This window comes from Embiotoca jacksoni, unplaced genomic scaffold (assembly GCF_022577435.1).
Source record: "Embiotoca jacksoni isolate LCO1_2020_lvr unplaced genomic scaffold, fEmbJac1.0.p SCAF_9, whole genome shotgun sequence".
In the NCBI taxonomy this organism is placed as follows: domain Eukaryota; kingdom Metazoa; phylum Chordata; class Actinopteri; family Embiotocidae; genus Embiotoca; species Embiotoca jacksoni.
Genome location: NW_027185447.1, coordinates 18,242,858 through 18,264,409, shown reverse-complemented (window position 1 = coordinate 18,264,409; position 21,552 = coordinate 18,242,858). Strand labels below are relative to the sequence as shown.

At 45.3% G+C, this 21,552-nt stretch overlaps 1 protein-coding gene across 10 annotated transcripts in view; it reads right to left on the bottom strand.

The window, feature by feature from the left end:
• camta1a (calmodulin binding transcription activator 1a) overlaps positions 1-21,552 on the bottom strand; it is a 283,560-nt gene that overhangs the window by 47,304 nt on the left and 214,704 nt on the right. For all 10 annotated transcript variants that reach the window (XM_069141527.1, XM_069141517.1, XM_069141518.1 and 7 more), the window contains one exon: positions 12,634-12,705. In XM_069141527.1, coding sequence (XP_068997628.1) covers positions 12,634-12,705 — 72 coding nt within the window. The remainder of the gene's footprint in view (positions 1-12,633; positions 12,706-21,552) is intronic.

The following is a 21,552-nucleotide window of genomic DNA, read 5'->3' as shown; positions in this document are numbered from 1 at the left end:
ATGCATAAACTTGAATAATAACACATCCCCTCATTTCGGTGGCTTTATCCCAGTTATCTAATTGCCCGTGTCTTTTTTCTATAATAAACTAATGAATGTGGCTGGGTTGAGGCCTGGAATCATATACGCAGTAATAAGAATCACTGCTTTAAACCCCAAACTGTATCAGAAGAGCTGAATAATTTGTAGGAGAAATAATTACGGGGCAGAAGAGCAGGCATCAATCCTAGAACACCGACAGTGCCCTCGCTGGAAACTACCTCACCCATAAGCCAAGGCTCCATTAGGTATTGTCTGGGGCCTACAGGCTAATTTGTTTGCATCAATAATACATTCAAAGGATTTATCTAACTTGCAAATGAGTGTTCATTTACTGGTCCAAGAGGCAAGGAGGAGAGCAGGCAGCAGGAGAGAAGGTGTGAAAGGATGAAGCAGCTGGTTGGTGCTATCTGGGACACAGTTAACTCTTTCCTGGGCATCAGGGTGGAGGTCCATATCTTACAGTTAGTTGTCAGTATTCAGAAATGGTTGCTTCTGACATGCTTGGATAACAGCCAGGGCTTATGCAGGGCAGTGATGGGCCAAGATGGTAGTGACCAATACTTGGTTTGGCATTTAAAATGAACGAGAGAGTCCCATTACAGCCACTACTTATTACCTGCTGCACCAAATACTCTCTGATCATATGCCAGATGATGAAGTGACAAAGAGGAGTACGTCTGTGTCTCTGCTGGAGGAAAGGGTTGTGGCATTAGTGAGACACAGTGGCTTATCCTTGGGGGACACCGGGATGCCCGATACCCTTTGATCTCGGTACTATTGCTGTCTCCCACAGGTGATACCAGAGCGCTCAAAGCCAAAAGAAGTGGAAGGCGGGAGGGGGGTTCAGCAGAAGTGTGCTCAAGAGAAAGAGAGAAACAGAGGAGATGTGCAAGAGAGAGAGAGAGAGAGAGAGAGAGAGAGAGAGAGAGAAGGATGGGAGAGGAAGAAGGACGTTGGCCATGAACATATGCTGCCTCTCTGTGCCAAGCCCCACTGGCTCAGGCAACCCACGCATACGCTGCGCTGCTGCTGCTGTTACCACTCCAGCCCCTCTCCAACACCAACACCAACACCATGGCACTACTTAGTCAAACAAAGCTGGAGAGATGAATCTGGAAAGAGACCGGGTCTCCCCAGTCTCAGCACTGCCAGGGTCGGGCTGCTTGGCTTGATTAACACAGCCTGATTACACACACACACACACACACACACACACACACACACACACACACACACACACACACACACACACACACACACACACACACACACGTACATATACAGAGTAGTGACTTTCAGCTGTTTGGCTAGTCACCCCCTAAATTTGTGAGTCTTCTGGTGTGGGCCATCAAACAACACTGCATGATCAACTGTGATATGAGAGAGATTTTTATCATCTCTTAATAGGCGAGTCTCTTTCACTTTGATTAATTATTGGTAGGAGCTGCAAAATATTAATTTGTTCATTGGAAGCCTTAAAACTGACAAATACAGTGTGATATAAAAATTACATTTTTATACTTTTTCTATGAAATTGAACACAGTTAAATAAATCTGCAATCCTTCTTGGTGCCAAGGATCTTAAATTTCCACAATGGTCATCATTAGTTGTTGACAAAGCCAGATGAAGCTGTTTGTAGTTAGACATGCCCCAAAAACTGTTTTTTTTAGGCTTATTTTCGAATTATGACGGCACTATCTTCAGATGGACTGACAGAAAACGAATAAGCAGTGACTTAAGCGAATTACACTCTTATGACTTGTGGAAAACATTTATTGACTTTGTAATTCATGTGACAAGTTGAATCGGAGTCTATTGAGCTGGAGGATTTTTGGAGCCAACTCCTAGTGGCCCTCAGTAATTGCACTTAACGCCACTTCCAATTTGGTGTCATTTTTCAGAGCAAAAAGCCACGTCCAATTTCATTTACAGTCTACGAGTAAACTCCAGTACATACATTTAAGTTCTCAGTCATCTTTAGTCCCTCTTAATAATACATTTTGTCAGACATGAAAAAGCACATCCTGTTTCAAATGATGTTGGGCTGGAAAGGTGAGAAAAGGAGACTGAAGAAACTGACTGGGACGAATGTTTTCAACTGTGTTTTTTTTGTTTTGTTGAAGCTTTAGCACGGTTAATGGTGTGTGCGACCATGTGTGTCAGACAAGTTCAGACTGGCAAGTGGTTGCTGCTACTTTGATGTTTGATGTACTGCACACCTAAAGGTATCATTAACACTTGCAGTCTGGAAGGTTCAATTCAGTTTTCATTGCTTAAACATTTTATAAGCACCAGATTTCAAATTCCCAGAAAGGTCACACGCTAATATTTTTATGCAATACTTAATACGATTTTTAAGTTGTATCATTTATCTATGAAATTTTTGTGTAATGAGGCGCTTACATTGCTTGAGCTGCTGCCTAGTGGCTAGGGGGGGTTTTCCACAAAAATGTTTCAGTGATGACTGACCGTGTATTTGATTTTACCATGTTGTTAAAGAAGAGGAGGGAGGTAGGAAAGGAGGGAGGAAGGGAGGAAGGGAGGGAGGTAGGGAGGGAGGGAGGAAGGGAAGTAGGGAGGGAGGGATCTGAATGGCTTTGGAACAGTGCTGAACATATCCCCCACTGGGACTCAAACCAAGGGCAAAAAAAAGCAGGCAAAGATCAACCGCACTGATTCAAATTGCTTGCAAACACAAACACGAGGACACACAAAACTCACACAGCCTTTTCAGACTCATAAATCCACACAAACCCAGACATGTAATAGACCCATACAAGAATGCAGAGACACAAACACCCTCAGACGCTGAGATATATAATAACAAATGCTTGTATAACACAGAAATCAAATTCAGGCTTCATCTTGCAATCTGAGCCTCGCAAACTCAATTCCCCTCTGCCGTCTAGCCACCTCACGTTCCACCCCTTTTCAATGTGAACAAATGGGGTCAGTATCGTCATATAAACATCATCCTCTGCTTCCCCCCCCCCCCCCCCCCTCTCCCCTTTCTCAGTGAATGGATGCTGAGCACTGGTGCATATCTACGCAGGGATGGCAAGGGCACCGAGGAGAGAAAATCAATACTATATCTCACCACTAAGCACAATCCCAACCAAAAGCAGCTGGAGTTTGCAGGTTGCTCCATAAACTGGACGGCTTCATCTGGCTGGCCACTGTGTCGGTGGATTGCAACAGTAATGCACTACAGCACAATGGCCTACGCCGGAGCCTGCCAGATACAGAGGTACACACTCACAGACACAAAAAGGCACATACACAGAGACAAACAGCACGGTCCCAGGGGCTGGGAAATTGCAACAGCAATGAGAAAAACTCTCATGAGGCAGGAACAGGGTTGACAAACACGTTCTCCTCCCTCACAACCAAGGAAAAGCACCTCTGGACCATTTTGCCCACATTCACTGTGCGCGTGTACATCCACAAACACAAACACACACACACACACACACACACACACACACACACACACACACACACACACACACACACACACACACACACACACAATAGGCATATAGAGAAACGGCCCCTTAAAATACCTGTTCTAAAAATAGCAGACGGAAAACGGGACTGAGGCTATTATTATTGCACACACGTCCTGCCTGGTCCCACCAAGGAAAGGGAAGAGACTAATGATTTTCCTGGTGCAAGCAATTAAAAAACTATTTGTCACCTGCCAGGCTGCATATGACGTTAGGGGCCTTGGCAGAGGACCACAGAGTAACTCCACATATACACACTGTGCGCACACAAAGTGGGCTGCACAATAACAAACGGTCCAGAGGCAGAAATGGTGCATGAAAAACAGGTGAAGTTGCAGGGTCACAGCTAAAAAAAAAAAAAAGGGAAGCAGAGGGAAAATGAGGTAAGAGGGTAAACAGTAGCTTGGATAGAGGAATAGAGTTGGGTAAATGTCTGATTTATCCGGACAGGTTAATACCAGGCTACACAGCGCCTGAGACAGCATGCTGCCGTCAGGAAATCATGTAATATTTAGAATCCAGCCAATGAAAGTCATTCTCGTGCTGCTTGGGCTCCTGGCTAAAATAGGAATGTATATTTACCCCCCCACCCCCCTCCTTCACCCTCTAAGAGTAGGAGAGGAGTGGATAGACCAACTCCCTGCCGTCCACATCCCCACTCTGTCTGTCTTCCACTTTCTGTCGGGCTGCTTCCTGTCTGAAACATGCAGTTACTGTATACACATGATCATTTCAACTGAATTGCTGCAATCCCTCTTGGATTTGTCTGACTGGTTTATTTGGAATTTTCAGTACGCCAAGAAAAACAAGATCAGATTTAATTGAAAATCAACACTTTAATAGAATTTAATGACTCCCGATTCCTGGTTTGCTACAGTCTTAAGTAGTAACAAAACACTACAAGGAGATGAAGAACAGTCTGTCAGAGCTGAGTTCCCTAAAGAACTCACTGGAGAAGTTAAGAAGTTTCTTTATTTTTCGCAGTTGAGCTCTGTTTGTGTATGAGCTGGAGTTTATCATTTTCAGACTTTATGAGGGTTAGGATGCCACACAAGAGGCCCTCCGGCTGACTGAAACCTACCACTATTTATAAGGAAACGTCCTCTGATACTGTCACAGCAAGCCAATATTCGGGCTCTGGGGCAATAGGCAAAAATCTATATAAATTGGGAGAGGGTAGTAAATAATGTTAAGATGAGCGTTATGCCCCTTTTGCACTACGGAGCTCCATCCAGATCCAGCTTCAAGCATACACTCGGCTGCAGTAATTTACGAGGCAGCTCGTTAACGTCGGGTGATTTGCACTGCTCGTTTGCTCCCGCTCATCTCTACCAAATGATATCATCTTGTACCTCTAATCTTCTAACTCTAATCTCCATTCTCAAACACCTCCACCCCCCTCCTCCTCTCCCCACCCCCTTTCCGGTTTCATCCCCTCCTGCCAGTCCTCCTCTCCCACCCTTCCACATTTTGGCTTTTTCTCGCCTCCTCTTCTTCCCTCCTCCTCTCAAACTCTGTGTCTTCTCAGGTTTGCGTGGGTGTGTTTTGAGATTGGGGGGGTGGGGGGCGGGGGCGGGGGGGGGGCAGGGGGGGGGGGGCGCAGAGATGGGAGCAAAGCCATTCCACTGAAAAGTGTGTGCGCGTGTGTGCGTGCTCAATATGACATCTACTCAGATAAAAAAAAAAAAAAAAAGACTAAAAGAAGTCTGGTTTGACTCTGAAGGCTTTATGTGCCCTTGTAGTTACTTTTCCAGTGCCCCTACTGAGAGAGAATGAGTGCAGGCCAAAAAAAAAGAGAGCTTTTTCTCCAAACTTGCAGAGGGGAGATAGCTCAGCAATCCTGGGGAGACACAGTGGCAGAGAAAAATAAAGACAGATAGAACGGTGGGATGGGGAGTGGGGTGTGGGTCAGATCAGAAGAGAAAAAAAAAACAAGAAAAAGAAGAGTCTTGAAGGAAAGTCACACAGATGACAATGTTCATAACATTAATTTTTATTGCAATTAAGGAATGAAATAGCATTGTTTTTATTCATTATAAAACACTGCTGTGGCTCCCAGGACTTCACTGTTCGCTTCAGCTGCTAAATTGATTCGCCAACATTGGCCAAATACTTCATCTTTATTTTATACGTTTTCATCAAATCTTTGTGTCTTTACCCCTAAACCACAGAGAAATCAACCTGTCTCAGACCAGATGCCGCTAACACCCTCAGATAGACAGATTTTCACAATGAAAATTGCCAATTATAGAAATTGCAACCAGAGCTGTTGGTTTGTATGTTGATGAGTGGTAGCTGGTTAAAGGGGAATTAAGATCGATATCTGACTGAATGCAGAGTGAATGATGCTGGCCCCATATTACCACAGCTTTCATACTAACTCCTTTTCGCTTTTCTCTGTCTTTAACATACACTTTCCCCCGTCTTCCCCTCTCACCTCCATCCTTTCTCTCCCTGGCTCATCTTTCCCTCTATGACACGTCCAAGTGATCGTGTCGGGATGTCAGCCCTCATCCACGGCTAATTGGGGCTCAGAGGAGTAATCAGGGCAGGACAAATCAGACAGTTCTGGTCATTAGCTGTGACCAGTGTTCTCAGGGAAGCTGGGAGAGGCGTGCACACTTCTGCCATCACGCCTGAGCCTGCAAAGTGACATGGGCAGACCCGTGGCTTGTTATGGGATTGGCACAACACAGAGTAGATTTACAGCAGATGCATTGATCTCCTCTGCCTTTCTAACACACCCAGATAGGATGTACACACAAATAAGCCTGGCTGGCGACACAATGTCCAGGGAGCTCTTATTATCTAATATGGGAGAGGCTGCTGAAGAGAGAGCTCATCAAGTACAACCCAGACGGTGATATCAAGTCAGAATCAGGGTTTGGTGCAACACTTGCGATGTCACAGCTTTTTTAATCTCAGACATTTTCTTCCTGCTCTGGTTAGTGAGCAAGTTCTCCCTGATTATTTGAGCTTTCCACAGGAGAGAAAGCAAAGCAGAATAACGTAACAATATTGGGTGTCAATAAAAATCTTGAAATCGCAAAATGTAAACATGTCAATGGCTCCGCCTTTTGAAAAGCGGACGACTTCTGAGCAAGATGAATGTCAATTTCCCTTACTGGCAGAGCCTTAACCTTTCAGGATAACTGAATTATTTAAGCACCACATACCTGTTGTGGGCCTCTGTTTCTCTGCCTGAGCTCAGACTGGTTAGGAGGCTGCATGAGTCTATGGCCACGCATGCCTCTTTGGCTGCAGAGTGAAAATGGCAAGACAAATGCGGCGGGGGATTTGTGATAATTGGCCGTGCTGGTGGGCCAGGCGACGGGCCTAGAGAAAAGGTCGCAGGCACTGAGGAACAGATCAGTCTGCCAGGAGGAGAGGAGGCTCTGTGTGCCTCTGGGGTTTTAGCTCAACTTCTCCCTCTTTCATCGTATGGGGAGAGAGCGCCCCAGCAGGGGCCATTAATTAAGCACCACAGTAACCTTCAATTTGTTTAGAGGTCAGAAGCCCCAGTGTCACTGTTTTGGGTAGAGACCAACTTAAAAAAAACTAACTCCAGATTTTCTCTCAGTGAAAACAGAGTGTAGCTAATGTGCTCAGTGGACGAGAAGAAAAGTTGATATAGCAGCATATAGACTTGAATGCTGATGAGTGTAGGGGATGGAAAGGGTCAATGTCAGATGCACCATGTCTGTACGACTGCACACAAGAAGAAGGAAAAGTGAAGGAGATGAGGAGAGCCACGGGGACGTGGCTCGCACCCCGACATGCTCGTGAAGCAGCTGTTCTCCTCATGGCAGAGAGAGCGGGGGCCTGCCAGCAGCAGCATGCTGCCGAGAGCACCGTGGTCTCCCACCGTAGTGCAGTAACAGAGCGGCAAAGTCTCATACACACACACACAAACCCAAGCATGTGCAGACGATGACAGATTTACAGACACACGCTCCCATTGCACATACTGCCACCTGTTCTCTTGCCAGTCCAGTGTTGAGGTTCTGAATTGCACAGTAATGTCAGGCTGTGAAGTCAAATTCATATGCTATAAATCTGAGCTTATACTCTGTAGAGGTGCATTTCCATTTGATACAAACAACAGCCTGCATAGCTAAAGGCAATTATATTTTTACTGCCTCCGTTTGCCCCGAGGTTGTAGACAGCTAGTCAAAACCTCACCAGGTTTTCCTGACTCTCTACCCTCTCAGTGAAATCAACAGAACGGTGCCCGGGCTCATCCATGATTTATCTCAGTGAAATATTCATTATGTAGCCTTGCGGAGTCTGGACGTATCTGATGTGAATCTGGACTTGACAGCTCTGCTCCGTCATCACACATCACCTGAGCCACTCGGAATCCGGCACCTGTCTCCCAGCGCTCAACACAGAGGCAACTAAACTGATCCGAGTGAATAGAGGACTCTGGTAGATATAAAGAAATCCATCTGTCTGCCTTTAGCCTGCAGGCATGTCCACTGTGGAGCTCCTGTATCCTTCCTGCACACCGGCCGATGGATCAGCACAGCAAAGGAGCTACTCAACATTTCCCATTCAATTAACCGGGCTGAGAGAGAACTCTGTCCTGACCATTTCTGAGGCATGAGGCATGATGAGTACATTTGTTGGCCCCTGCACATGATCTGCTGACAGCATTGACCAGATGTATTGATCTGTAGAGATTGGTGAGCTCGTTATGAGAGGTGAGTAGCATGGGAGTTCAAAAGCACTGGGTGGTTTTTGATAAATCAACAGAACTAAAAAGTGAAAAAAAAAAAAAAAAAACGTGAAAAAAAATAAAGAAAAATTACTGTGATGTGGTGAAGACTGTAGTTAGAGAGGTTAGAACAAAGTAAGTTTCAGCATCACGGGCAGCACCGCAGAGCCAACACTGCTAAGGGTTCTCTTTAATCAAAAAGTTATCACTCTGCCTGTCTAATTAAGTAACCTTTGAATTATTCCATAAATTAAAATTGCTGAAATACTGTCTAATAGTGCTGGAATGATCACAGGGACAACAGTGACAACTCATTTTCCTACATAACACTAATTCAAGTGGTTCCAAAGTCATTATACTCTGAAGGACTAATGTAATAAGAAAAATGTAACTGCAGTGAATGATGATATTAATAATGTATTCATGTGAGACAGAGAGTAGAGCACAGTGGCCTAAGCTGAGGAAGGTAAAAGGGAGAAAGTGATAGCTGTGAAGAAACAAGGTCGTCAGCATTCCCTGCTGCCTTACTAGTCATTTCATTATCTCATCCCTCTTTCCTCCTCTTTAAAGTAGGAAAAAGCGGGAGAGGCTATTGACCCCTCTCTGTGTTCGTGGCAGGCAGCAGGACAAATGAAGTTTCCCCTCAGACCCCCTCCGTATTAATATCATAATTATCCCCACCTCTGTGCCCCCGTCGGGCAGCACAAACTCCACTGTCTGATTTGATGGAGAGGCACAAGCAGGGAATTACATTCGATTAGCACTAAACAAGAGAAGGGGACACGGAGCAGTGGAATCAATCAGTGCCACCAGGACAGGGGAGATCTTTTGTGTCAATGAGTGTGTGTCTGTGTGTGATTGCGTGTTTGTGTTAGGAGAACTTGTACCTGGAAGTACTAAACTGGTACATTTAAGTATTGGGTTGTGCACACTCCAGCTGGAACTGACAGCTTTTAAAGATGCATATTACTTGGATGTTTATAATAATTTGTGAACTTTGAAACTATAACATGTATCACACAGAGCCACTTTTGTTTTGTTTTTTACAAAATCTATTAAAATGGGGTCCAGCCTGTTCTGGGAAGCTCTCTGTCTCTGCAGCAATTTGGATTCATTGTTTGCAACCCCAGATAACTGCGGTGGTACTTTTCTTCAGTCTCAGCCATTTGCGGGGATGGGCCAGACATTTTGAAGTGCTCTAATGCCATAGAGAGGTGGAGGTAGTGCGGCGGGGATGAGCAGATTGAGAGTGAGAGGTGAAAAGAACAAAAGAAAATGAATGGAGTGAGAGAAGACCCCCCTCGCAGGTCTTTATTCCTGTCCCCTGTCTCATTACCCAGACTTTGACTCAATAAAGAGTGGATAAAGAGTGGATAAAGAGGCACACCCCCACCGGCTAACACCCTCCTCCCTAAAACACCTTTCACCAGCCTCACTGTTTTTCTCACTTCACTGCCACATGCACACGCACGCACGCACGCACACACACACACGCACACACACACACACACACACACACACACACACATACACATCTAAAAGTACCCACATACACACAAACTCCCCTTTCTCCCTATACTGCTATGTCTTTTTTGATTTTTTTTTTTTTTTTTTGTTGCTTCAAATCCTAAAATCTTTCTCTCCAACTTTCCCTTTAGTGTTATTTTTTTTTTGCCAAACTTTTTAAAAGTTGTGTCCATCTCACTCTCTCATTCACAGTCTGTGTCTACCCTCTCTGTCCTCTGTGTTCCCTCCCTGTCGGTGCTGTGTAATAGGAGTTATTTTCATCCCTGTCTCTCCGTGACTGTGGCTGCTGGATGGCTGAATATTTACATTTTTCACTCACTGGTGACCTTTCCCTGTTGCCGCTCTGGGAGCTCCAGTCTCCTTGCTGCTCTGCTGTTGACAGACTACTGCCTGCAAATCTCATATGGACACAGCAAATGGTACACAGGGAGTCAGGGACACAGGGTTCAGAGACTGGAGGAAGGTGGAAAAAGAAAGAGAGAGAAAATAAAACAGACTGTATCCAGGCTGACTGTTGGCTGTCTGACTGAAAGTGGCTTGAAGAGACAGAGGTGGTGAGGGTCTATCTGCATCTGCAGAGATATGGACTGAGGTGTAATCCTTTACCTCTGGTATCACTGCGACTGTGGTTTCCTGTCAGCACAGATGGTCTGCAATAAACTGCCTGAGAAGAGATGTAAATCTGGGGTCCCAGAAACGCTCAGCACCAAAGAAAATACATGTTTGTAAATACACAGGGCTTTTTTTTTTTGGCAGTAGAAGGTAGTTCTTTTCTTTGGCTGCACACATGCAGCTCAGAGCCTTTGGAGACATGTAAGGAGATCTACTGAGCGGTGTGAGAGGTGAAGGTCCAAGGATTCACTAACCAGTTGTTCTTAGCTGATGCCTAACAGTAACAAAAAAAAAAGGAAAGTTGAGTCAGTGAACTCCTCAAAGTTTGAGGAGCGTTTATGTGTCTGTATCTTGCAAGAGAGAGAGGCTAAAAATGAGGGTTGTAGTTTGAAAAAGAGAGCGGCCCAGTGTGACCCCAGCTCTCTGTTACTCGCTCTCCGTGCAGCATGTACGCATGTTTCTGAACGTCTGCACGTGTCCTTGTGTTGTGTATGTGTCAAACTTTGGCCTGACTCTCTCCGAAACTGTGGCTGTGCTTCATCTGCAAGTCATGCTGCTTTAGGCCTGAATTACACTTGAAAGGAGAGAAAAAGGACAGGAGTACATTTTTAATCTTAAAATAAGACCATCAAGCCCATATGTAAGTTACTGGCGCCAAAGAGTTCCCCTTTCTAATGCAGTTTTATGTCTGTGACGGGGGGAGACCAAATTCACCGACTTCGTTCTTGTACAAAATATGCATTTTTAAGATCAGCTGAAGCTAATGCGAAGATTCAGCAGTCTGAATCCGTCAAATCAAGTGGGTTTCCTCCGAAGTTACAGTCGCCAGTCTGAAAATCCCTCTTTGTATTACAATCACTACACTACAGTTCACTACAGAAACTGTGGAATCACACAAAGCAGATTTGAGACCAAAACAGTCCGTAACTCTGGATGATACCCACTTGATTTGGAGCCTCGTATTAGTTTCAGCTTATGTCTGTAATATATTTTTTGATAGAACAGAAATTGTGGATTTTGTCCACAATCATTTAAATTTAAATGGTGTTAGAAGCCAGTCTGGACAGGAAGAATAAATACAGAATCCAGTAGCTATTTCCATTTTTAATACTATGCCGTACCTCTAATCATTTGGGAACCAGATTTAAGTGAAAACAAGCTAAGTGGCTTTGCTGATTCAATTCAGAGGAGACAGGCAGAGAGACGCTTTTTGTCTGCGAGAGTTGTTTTTACTGTTTGTCACACACAGTGGCAACTTAGAGCGAGTGGGAGAAATAAACAGTCGTTGTTTGAATGCTTTCGGTTGCCGTGGGAGCACTCTAATTATTTTGATTAGTATTTAGGCATTGTTAAGGCCAGCTTTTCTCTTTTGTGTTTTCGCTACCACTCTGCTCTCCTGTTTTACTCAGTCATTGTATGGGGGGTTGGTTAGACAGCAAATGGATATGCCTTCTGGGTCTATTCAGTACAACGGGGATGTTGAGGCTCGAAGTGTATTTTCAAAGTCAGAAAATACACATTTAAATAGAGGCGCTGAAGTCAAAGTGTATTTATCACAAAGCCAAAGATGCCTTTTCTTCCAACATTTCATACTAAAATAAACTGTATGGAGGACACAGAACTACAGATGGGTAGACAGAAAGATAGAAGACTGCGCCTCCATTTTCTGTGTGTGTGCTTTATGCTTCCTTAAAACTGTGTGTGAATGGATGTATCAGACACCTTCCAACAATAATGGCTGCCATGCTAAACGAGAATGATGAGATGTATTGGGTAGGTGATCAAAGGACTACTATTTACAACCACTCTCTGCCTGCAGACTTGACGACCCACAGTAAGCACACTGTACTGTACAGGGAACCTCTTCCATCATGCTTTTACTGCCCATCACTGCAGCTGTTAGACAGGGGAGATGGCAAAGCTTTTAGCGGACTGAGATACCGTCCTCGCGCTGGACGGCGTGTATGGGCAATGCCATCAGAAAAGTGAATGACTGGGAAAGATAAGGGGAAATGGAGGCTGGGGAGAGAAAAAGGAAGCGAGAGGGGAGGGAGGCGGTGGAGGGAGAGGTTGATGTCTGCCTGCTGGCTGTCAAAGGGAAATGCTTCGGTTAAATGGAAACTGATATCATGCAACTCATTCAAGTTCTTGCGGATAGGCAGGGAAAGTCTGGGGAGTAAACTAAAGCGGGGTGAACTGTGAAGGAGAAGAGGAAGAAGAGTTCTTACCTGGAGCAGCCAGTAGCACCTGCGGTGGAAGGTGGGGATGATGGAGGAGTGGACGTAGCAGCCATATAAACACTGGAAGAAGGGAGAAAGAGAACATTACACTACAGTAAAGAAAAGGCAGCACACCCTGACCTCTCAGCTGACCATGACAGCTGCGACCTTTGAACCCCTGACCTCTTCCTCCCGAGCGATAACTCCCATATAGACCTGCCGGCAGATGGTCAAGCTATTGTTCTTGAAAACAAAGGCAGTAACCTGGAGGGAAAACGTGGATGGGGTTAACTAGTGAACACCTCAGCACTGTCCCACACCACCATATGACTCCTTCCCTCCTTTCCTTTCCTCTCCTCCACTTATACCCTGTCCTGTTTGGAAAGAGCCCTTGACAGAATGATTCAGGTGCTCCTTAATCAACCCCATCCCCCCACAGGGCACCCCAGCACATAACTAAAGCACAGTGTTATTAATATCCTTATCGTAAACAGATAATACTGTGCCTAGGGGCTCGTTACCGTGGAGAGAGCTAGGCAGGGCTGATAACACCTCCTGGTATCTGGCCGAGGGGCCAGGAGACATTTTTCACCATCCGGCAGCAGCGGCGAACGCAGGGAAGCACCGTGCACTAAGGAAGAGGAGCAAGGCAGCACTTATCCTCCTTCCATCCTTCTCTGGGAGACTCATGGCCCGGGCTCCCAGGTGACCCAGAGGGATGGCGAGGCTTTTGCTTGTTTACAGCTGCAAAAAGAGTTTACAGTACTCTACCGTTGCCCAGAACCTCAGCAGCATGGACTCTGGCTGCGATTTTGTGCAGTACGATATCTGCGAGAGGGGATGGTGAGCTTGATTGCTCTCAAGACTGTAAGGGCTTGGCTCTTATAGGAATAAAGCGAAGAAATAAGTGGAGAGGGTTGAGTTTCACGCAAATCCTGTTTGATATCAATGTTTGATTAGAAATCAGGAGAAATCACAGCTGGGGCGGTGGGGGGGGGGGGGGCATACTCTGTTAGTCAGAGCGTTCATGTACACAATGTGCACCGACACCTACTCTCACACTCACAGACGTGCACACACTGACACAGCTTCGTTATTCAGGAGTCGTATGTGTTCAATAAGTTAAGGCGGGTTTCCTGGGGCGCTGTGAATGAGCAGGAGTGGGGGAGCGGAGAAGGGAGGGGGCGGGGGGAGGATGATCTGGTGTGGGGACACATTGCTTGGAGGACCGTGTGATAAATGGGCACCTTGAAGTGGGTTATGTGCTCGTCTTGTTTAACTAATATCTAGTTAGAGCCTGCAGAGGAGGTCGGTCTGTATTTATTCACTCGTTTGCCAACATCAAACTGTGTCAGTAATTATAGAAGAGCACTGTCCAGCTACACATACTGGGCACATGCATAAAAAAGACACATTACACATCACACAGATGCACATTCACACACAGGAGCCTTATGACCAATTCACAAACAAGAGTCACATCAGCCTAAACTGTGTCTCCAGGTGTTCCATTGTTCCATTCACATCTTTTGTGAACCGATTTCAATACTACCAAACTCTCTGCTTGTGAGACTTGGAGAGAGGAAACACACACAGGCTGCCTCCTGCTCTTAATTTTTTTGCAGTACTCTCATCCATTACAGCTGTCTGAAATAGGATGTATGCCTCCTCCCACTCCCATAGCTCTGCCATCCATTACTCTACACTGGCAACGGACAGACACTTCCTCCCACACCCACGGTGAATTGAACATCACATTTTTACAGTGGACTACAAAAGCTACCAGCTTCCACATTTCTGCTGTGCAGTTTTGTGAGTACTTTTGTCATAAACTGTACTTTGTGCTCTTTTAAGGCATAAGTGATGCAATACAGTACACCGGTATGAAAAGGCGTTAAACTGTTTATGCATTTCAATACGGTCATGCAACAGTTTTGTGAAAAGTGCTCACAAACAGAAATGCCAACAGTTTGTCTTTTCGATACTAGGCTTTAAATTTCAACACCAACGCAGACAAGTGCCACACTGTTAAATGCTGCTTGTGTGCTAAAAAACTTGCTGTCTTGTTAATTCTGATTACAGAGCGTTTATTAATATATCACGGTTAATACTGCTCTAGCCTAAAGCGCTCGGCCCACTGAAAGAGCGAGCTGCGGTGTGGCTGTGTGCAGTTGGACGGTATAACGCTCCGGCGTGCTGCTCAGGATTGACAGGTGGCCCGGTGCAACAGGCCTCTGTGACTAGGGCGACCAGCGAGTGAATAAATTAGCCCCCAGGCTGCTTTCCTTTCCCTCTGTTTACTCCATTTCTCAACCACACAAAGCAGCGTGCCAGACAAACAAGCAGCTTAAAGCATAACACAACTGTTGCACCTGTCAGTGCCGATATACAGTCGGCATCAAAGACATTTGCACACGCACGTAAGCTTGTGAACTCTCAATCTCTTGCAGCACCCACACCAATTCGTTCTCTCTCCCTCCCTCTCTCTCACACACACACACACACACACACACACAAAATTAGAGACAAGCACAAAACTACACCCACTCATAAATCCATAAATATTCACACAGAAACAGACACATGCACACAGCTTCATGCACACTTACACAGACAATCACAATAGACAGAGATACAAAAGCAGACCAAGACACTTTTGAGAGCACAAGCACGCCCATATTCACAAAGCTCATCATACTTGAGCGCTTATCAGTAATTCAAGACGCATATCAGTTACTGGTGTTTCTGCTGCTTTCTGCATGCTGAGCGTCTGGGCGACAACGTGACAGCAGCAGAACCATTATTTGCTGTCTTTGGGCTGTGACAGATGACAGCACATCACAGGGCAAGCAATTAAACCATAATTATACACACACACACACACACACACACACACACACACACACACACACACACACACACACACACACACACACACACACACACACACACATCCTCTCATAAAATGTGCTGTTTCCCAGTGTGTAACTCTGAAGAGCTTCTGCACACTGATACAAACACAGTGAAACAAACATGTAAACGTACATGTGCACACGGACGTACGAATGAATTAACAGTGTGCTGTTGTGTGTGCAAATGAGACACAATAGAGGAATGATACGGAGCAGTTTATAGAAGAATTCACAAGCAGTGTGTCCATAATATATTCATGTGCTGTCACTGCGGACAGCAGGAAAAGAGAGTTACAGCGACGTGTGTCCTCCAAAGTCAGACACTGATGCAGCAAATTTATTTGGTGTTGTCACTCAAGCAAGCGGCCAAGGCAATGAAACGCTGGCATGGCCCAATGAGAGGGTATTATAGTCCGAGTTGAACACGCCCCCCCCCCCCCCCCCCCCCCCCCCCTCGGGGTGTCATCCTGAGTAAAGCAGGATCGCAGTTCACGCAGGGCAAGCGGGCCAGACAGTTTGTCTTAAAATAAAGCCTTCAGATATAAAGGCAGCGCCACCGGTGGCTACCTGTCGGGCCTGCGGAGGCCACCGCTGCCCCTGGCCTGCCTGTTGCCCTGGCGACACCTCAGTTATATTCATCCATCATGGCTGACAGCTGTCAGGCACAGCTCGAGATGGGCTGGTAAAATGCAAAGCTTGTGTGTGAAGGAAAAACTGGCAAGCAGACGTGCAGATATACTGAGACTGAGAGAGAGAGCAGGAGAAGGGAAACTCTCTCATTAGACCATAATAATGTGTGAAGACAGTTCTAATCAGAGCGTGGCACCTTATTTATGTTGGAAATTTGCTGTTTTCCTGCTGTGATGCAAACGTCCCATCGTCAGAGGCTGCCACACATTTGTCTTTCTGTTGGACTGTCAGTCTCACTGGGGAGAGCACACGTGCATACACACACAGGAATATACACATACATGGATAACTTGCCTGATCATTTGTTAAGATCCCTTTTGTTTATGATTTTATTTTAATTACATTGCTCCTATCCAGCTCCCCAGTATCATGTCCATCCAACTCCTTCAAGGATACTTTTCCGACTGTCTCATGCATGACTCGTATGTCCTCCAATGCTTCCTTAGCCAGCATTTCTTCACACACCGCTCTGGACATGAATAATCTACGGCCGGATCTGACATAAATGTTTCAGCTCTGGCTGTATTGAGTGACATACTTTGCACTATTATACAGCTGTTGACATGAATATCCACCTGGTGCAGTCAATTCTGGCTCACTGCTTCATTAGATGGAATGTATCATTTTGTGTGTGTGTACTTCTGTTTGTGTGCATGCCTGCATATGTCTGTTCACATGGATGCCTGGGGCAGGTGATTCAGCCTGGGGCACAGCAGCATAAATAGAGCTCACACAGCAGCCAATCAGACGGTACTATCAAACCCCATCCGTGGAGGGAACACAAAATCCATACTCAATAGAGATTCATGGACCATGCAAAATTCAAACTTCCCTGGCCATCGACAGCATCCATGATGACTATTGATCAGCCAACGATTTTTGGCTCTATACAGATGTGATTAGATGACTTAGGGCTGAAAAGTGCCACTTCCAGTTTGGAGGATGAGCTCATTCTCGACTGATACCGTAATGCTCTGCATTTCACCTGCTGTCTTTACAGACAGCCACTCTGCTCTGCTGTCTCCCAATCGTTCAGCGGAAATCAAATTATCTATAGTGTCTGGTAGAGTGGCACTATGCCCAGAATGCCCATAATATACAGTACATGGCCAGCATTTTTGCATTCAGAGAGAAATGCACAGCTCTGGCACAACGACTGTGGCTTTTATCCCAGCCGCTGCGTTCTATATTAAGATTCTTCTTCTTTACATGCCTTTAGAAAAGCCCAAACTTGTAAAGTTGTAACAGTATAATTCTTCAGAGCATCTGAAGACTTAAGCAATGGTTGATGAGACATTATACATAATAAATCAAAAGAGGCTTAGATTTATCTCCCCAGTCCTCGCCGTTGGACCAGCTGCAGCCTCTAAATCAGTCAAAAACTGAGCGGGCTACAAAATGAATTGGCAGGCGGCACCCAAACTGAGGGGGAAAAAATGGAAAACAAACCTAAATTCCTCAACAAAGCAAAACAAATGATGCTCTGGAAAAAAAATGCATGTGTTATGGAAATGACTGGCTCTAAAAATAGCCTACTCATTGTAAAATAAACACAAACAGTTGATAAACAGGCCCGGAAGAGGAGAATTAATTAGCCACGCTGGACGTGTAAACACAGCTATACATCAAGTTCAAGAGGAAAACAATAACAGGATTGAGGCAGTTAGAGAGAAACCCCTGACCACTTGCAACGCTGAAACGCCTGACTCTGTCTGCTTCATTCCTGAGGCTCGGGAAAACAACAAATTCAAGATGAAAGACATTTTAGGGAGGAAAACTGTTGTGATGAAGATGTGTATTGGAGTTATATATTGTATATCGAGCAGAGGGAGAAAGGAAAGTGGGATGAGAGACAGAAAGATCGACAAGGGGATATGGGGTTTACAGCCACGCTTTCACACATGCCAGCGGAAGCTCATGCACATGCCCATGCACGTCTGTCTCCCTGACTGAAGACACAGTGTCTGTTGATGCTAATGCTAGCCAGCTGGGCTCACGGCCAAAGGCATTAAGTGGAATCGAATTCCACCAAACTAGCTTTAATCAGCAGGTTTTTAAGGTTAGAATTACTTTCCCTCTCCTCCAGCCTGCTGGCCAAGGTTAAAGCAGACACAGGCAGGGGCTGGGCTCAGCTTAATGGGATGGAGCGGTGGCATGGGGCCTACGGCGTGCCACCAAACTCCGACACACAAATAGCCTACACAAACGTGCAACAACAGCTACACACCTAAGTGCGTGTCCTATGCAAAAAACTGTAACGCACATACAGAAAAAGAAATATAGTTTTACCAGTAAGTGGCAATACATTGTATGTGTGCCAGACATAAGCAGACATGCAGCTTGTGTCAATGACACGTAAAGACGCAGGCATAAAAGATTCTGTCACGGTCAGTCCACGTATAAAATGTATCCATCTACTATCTATAACCGCTTTATCCTGATCGGGGTCACAGCGGGGGGTGGGGGGGGGGGGGGGGTGGAGCCTATCTCAGCTGACTTTGAAAGACACACGCAGAAGAAACACAGAAAGACAGACAGAAACAGACATGCACGCTCACATTCACACCGGGCTGTTTAGAGTCACCAAGTAACCTAACGTGCATGTTTTTTGATGGTGGGAGGAAGGCTGAGTACCCGGAGAGAACGCAAATAGGTATCGGCAGAACTTGCAAACTCCACACAGAAAGGTACCCGCTCCAGCTGAGGTTCAAACCCAGAACCTAAAATGTTTCGATAATCAAAATCCAAGCAACATTATTAGGCAAAAAAGACCCTTACAGTAAAAGAGTAATGTTCATGCTATCGTATTAATGTTAATGGGAACTGATCGGCTCCTTGACGTTCCTTAGCACAAACTATAAATCGTGTAGAGAGTGAAAAGATGGATGTACGTCATGAATCTGATATGTATGGTGTTTTATAGACTCTGTGTGGATGTATTGGCAGATGTATCCTATAATATTTCAGTTAACATGATTGTGTGGCAAACGGAAGCTCGTGTTGTGCTTACGTAGAAAAATCAACGACGCAAACCTTGGCCCGTTTTGTTCCTGCAGCTCCATCTGCTCTGAATGCGGAGCAGCATAAAGGCCTATTCACTTAAAGTGAGCCCATCAAGAACGTTGGAAACCTTATAAAAAAAAAAAAATATGAAAAGGAGAGGTGAATCTACTGGACGAGTGAATACATCAGGCTGTTTTTTCATACTTCACAAAGAGCCAGTCGAGGTCTCGCCTTGACCTCAGCCTACTACAGCAGTCAACACATTGATGCCTGTCGACAAAGGAAAGCTCAGTAAACCTTGCAGCGCTTCTGTCAGTTTCTGAAAAGTAAAACTGTGTTTCTATAGTACCCACACAATGAGACGCAGCCTACACATGCTACGGTAACAAACGCTTTCTTTCCACTTTCCTCACTCTGGCTTTCTTTTTCATTTCTTCTTATCTTTCTCCTCTCAACTGCTCCGCACACAGAACAGTGGCCTTTACTTTGGAGATGTACCAAAGATGAAATTTACTAAAGTCATGTCTTTGTTTTTGAAAAGCTAACAGACTGAATATTTGTCTTTGAATTCTGAAAATCTTTATAAAGAAAAATAGCATTATTTAAAAATCTACATCAGGTCAGCAAACTAGATGAATGTGAGGGATAGGAGGTTACAAATGGGTGTTAAGTATATGTGTAAAAGGTAAAATGGCAAATGGAAACCGGTCATTATCTCAAGACACCACTTCCTTATCACCCCACCTTTGAGCTGACCTCTAGATTGCCTGTCCAGAACAGACATGTAAAAATGTCTTGCAGGAAAGAAAAAAAAAAAAAAAAGAGTAATGAGCATGTGTTTGCATGACAGGCCCGATGCTGTCAACCACTACAGGCACTTCATTCCGTTAAAGTGGAGTAATGGATACAGCCATCAGCTTATCGAGCCACAGTTTGAAGACACAAGGTCAAAGGTCACGTTCTGGCTGTCATTTTTTTAGTGGGTAGGAAACAGCTGAGTCTGAGAAGACTTTCCCGGACCTGGTCTCTACATTGTCAAACCTAAATGCATGTGTTGGAGAATGGCCAAAGGGATATGAACGCAGAACAGGGATACTGTTTGTATTCCCCTGTACTTTTAATGACAACAGGGATAGTTAGAGGTACAGATGTAGCTACAGTGAACAGTAAAATAAAAACAGAACTGTCCTTAAAAGCAGGCACGTCCTTACTTAAATGATGAATTAATTGCAGCACCACGTTGCGAGACTGATGCTGCTTATTAAACATAGATGGCATTGTTTGAGTCTGTATGACCGCTTATTAACCTTCCCTTGCGTTAGCTGAGGTAAGGATAAAAGTGCCACCGTGTAGAGAAGGGGAGCACGTCCTCTGCATTAATGAGAGCAAACATCCAACCCACTGTTTCCCCAGAAAACACACACACACACACACACACACACACACACACACACACACACACACACACACACACACACACACACACACACACACACACACACGCACACACGGCGGAGACCTGCGGAAGATGACATCAGAGGCTCAGGTTCCCTGCTGTGGGTTATGCCAGGCAGACATGCTGCCTAATTGTAAGAGAGAGCCCAGATTTGTAATGCTGCACAGTTCTGTTAGGGCTGATTAGCAGAGGCTCACGCCCTCTTTCCCCCGCCGTGATCTATAGGCACTCCAAATTTCTAATATCTCCGGTGTGAGCAAGAAAGAGCCGGGAGAGACTGTAAATCATGACAAGTCCTACTGAGTGGAGGAGAGGAGAAAAAAGGAGAGATGAATGGAGAGAGGGAGTGACAGAGAAAAACATTCAGCTGGTATGGAAACATGAAGGGGGAGAGCAATGGAGGAAATTATTGAGGGAACGAGGTGACGGGGAGAGGGAGTGGTGCACGTATAGAGGAGAGAGGAGCACACATCAAGACATGAGAGAGTTAGGGAGGGAAGAAGAAAGGAGAGGAGAGGAGATATGATTACCAAGGAAACAGCAAGAAGGAAAAAAAAAAAAAATCCTGCCGGGGAGAAAGAGACAGAGTGTGTGGAGTAGACAAAAAAGGAGAAAGAGCATGGGGGGAAGAAAGAGAGTGGGAGGACAGAGAGACACAGAGAGAGAGACAGAGAGAGGAGAGGATAGAATGAATGCTAACAGGGAGCCCAAACCCAGTACTGAGGCTTTATCCTTCACAGGCGGAGGAGCAACAATCGCAAACACATTTTCTCTCGCCCTGGCCCTAAGAGAGATAAAAAAGCAATTTGTATTCTATTCCTATTCAGCGTCGCTTGGCCTGTTTCTCTGCCTGCATATTTGTAAACA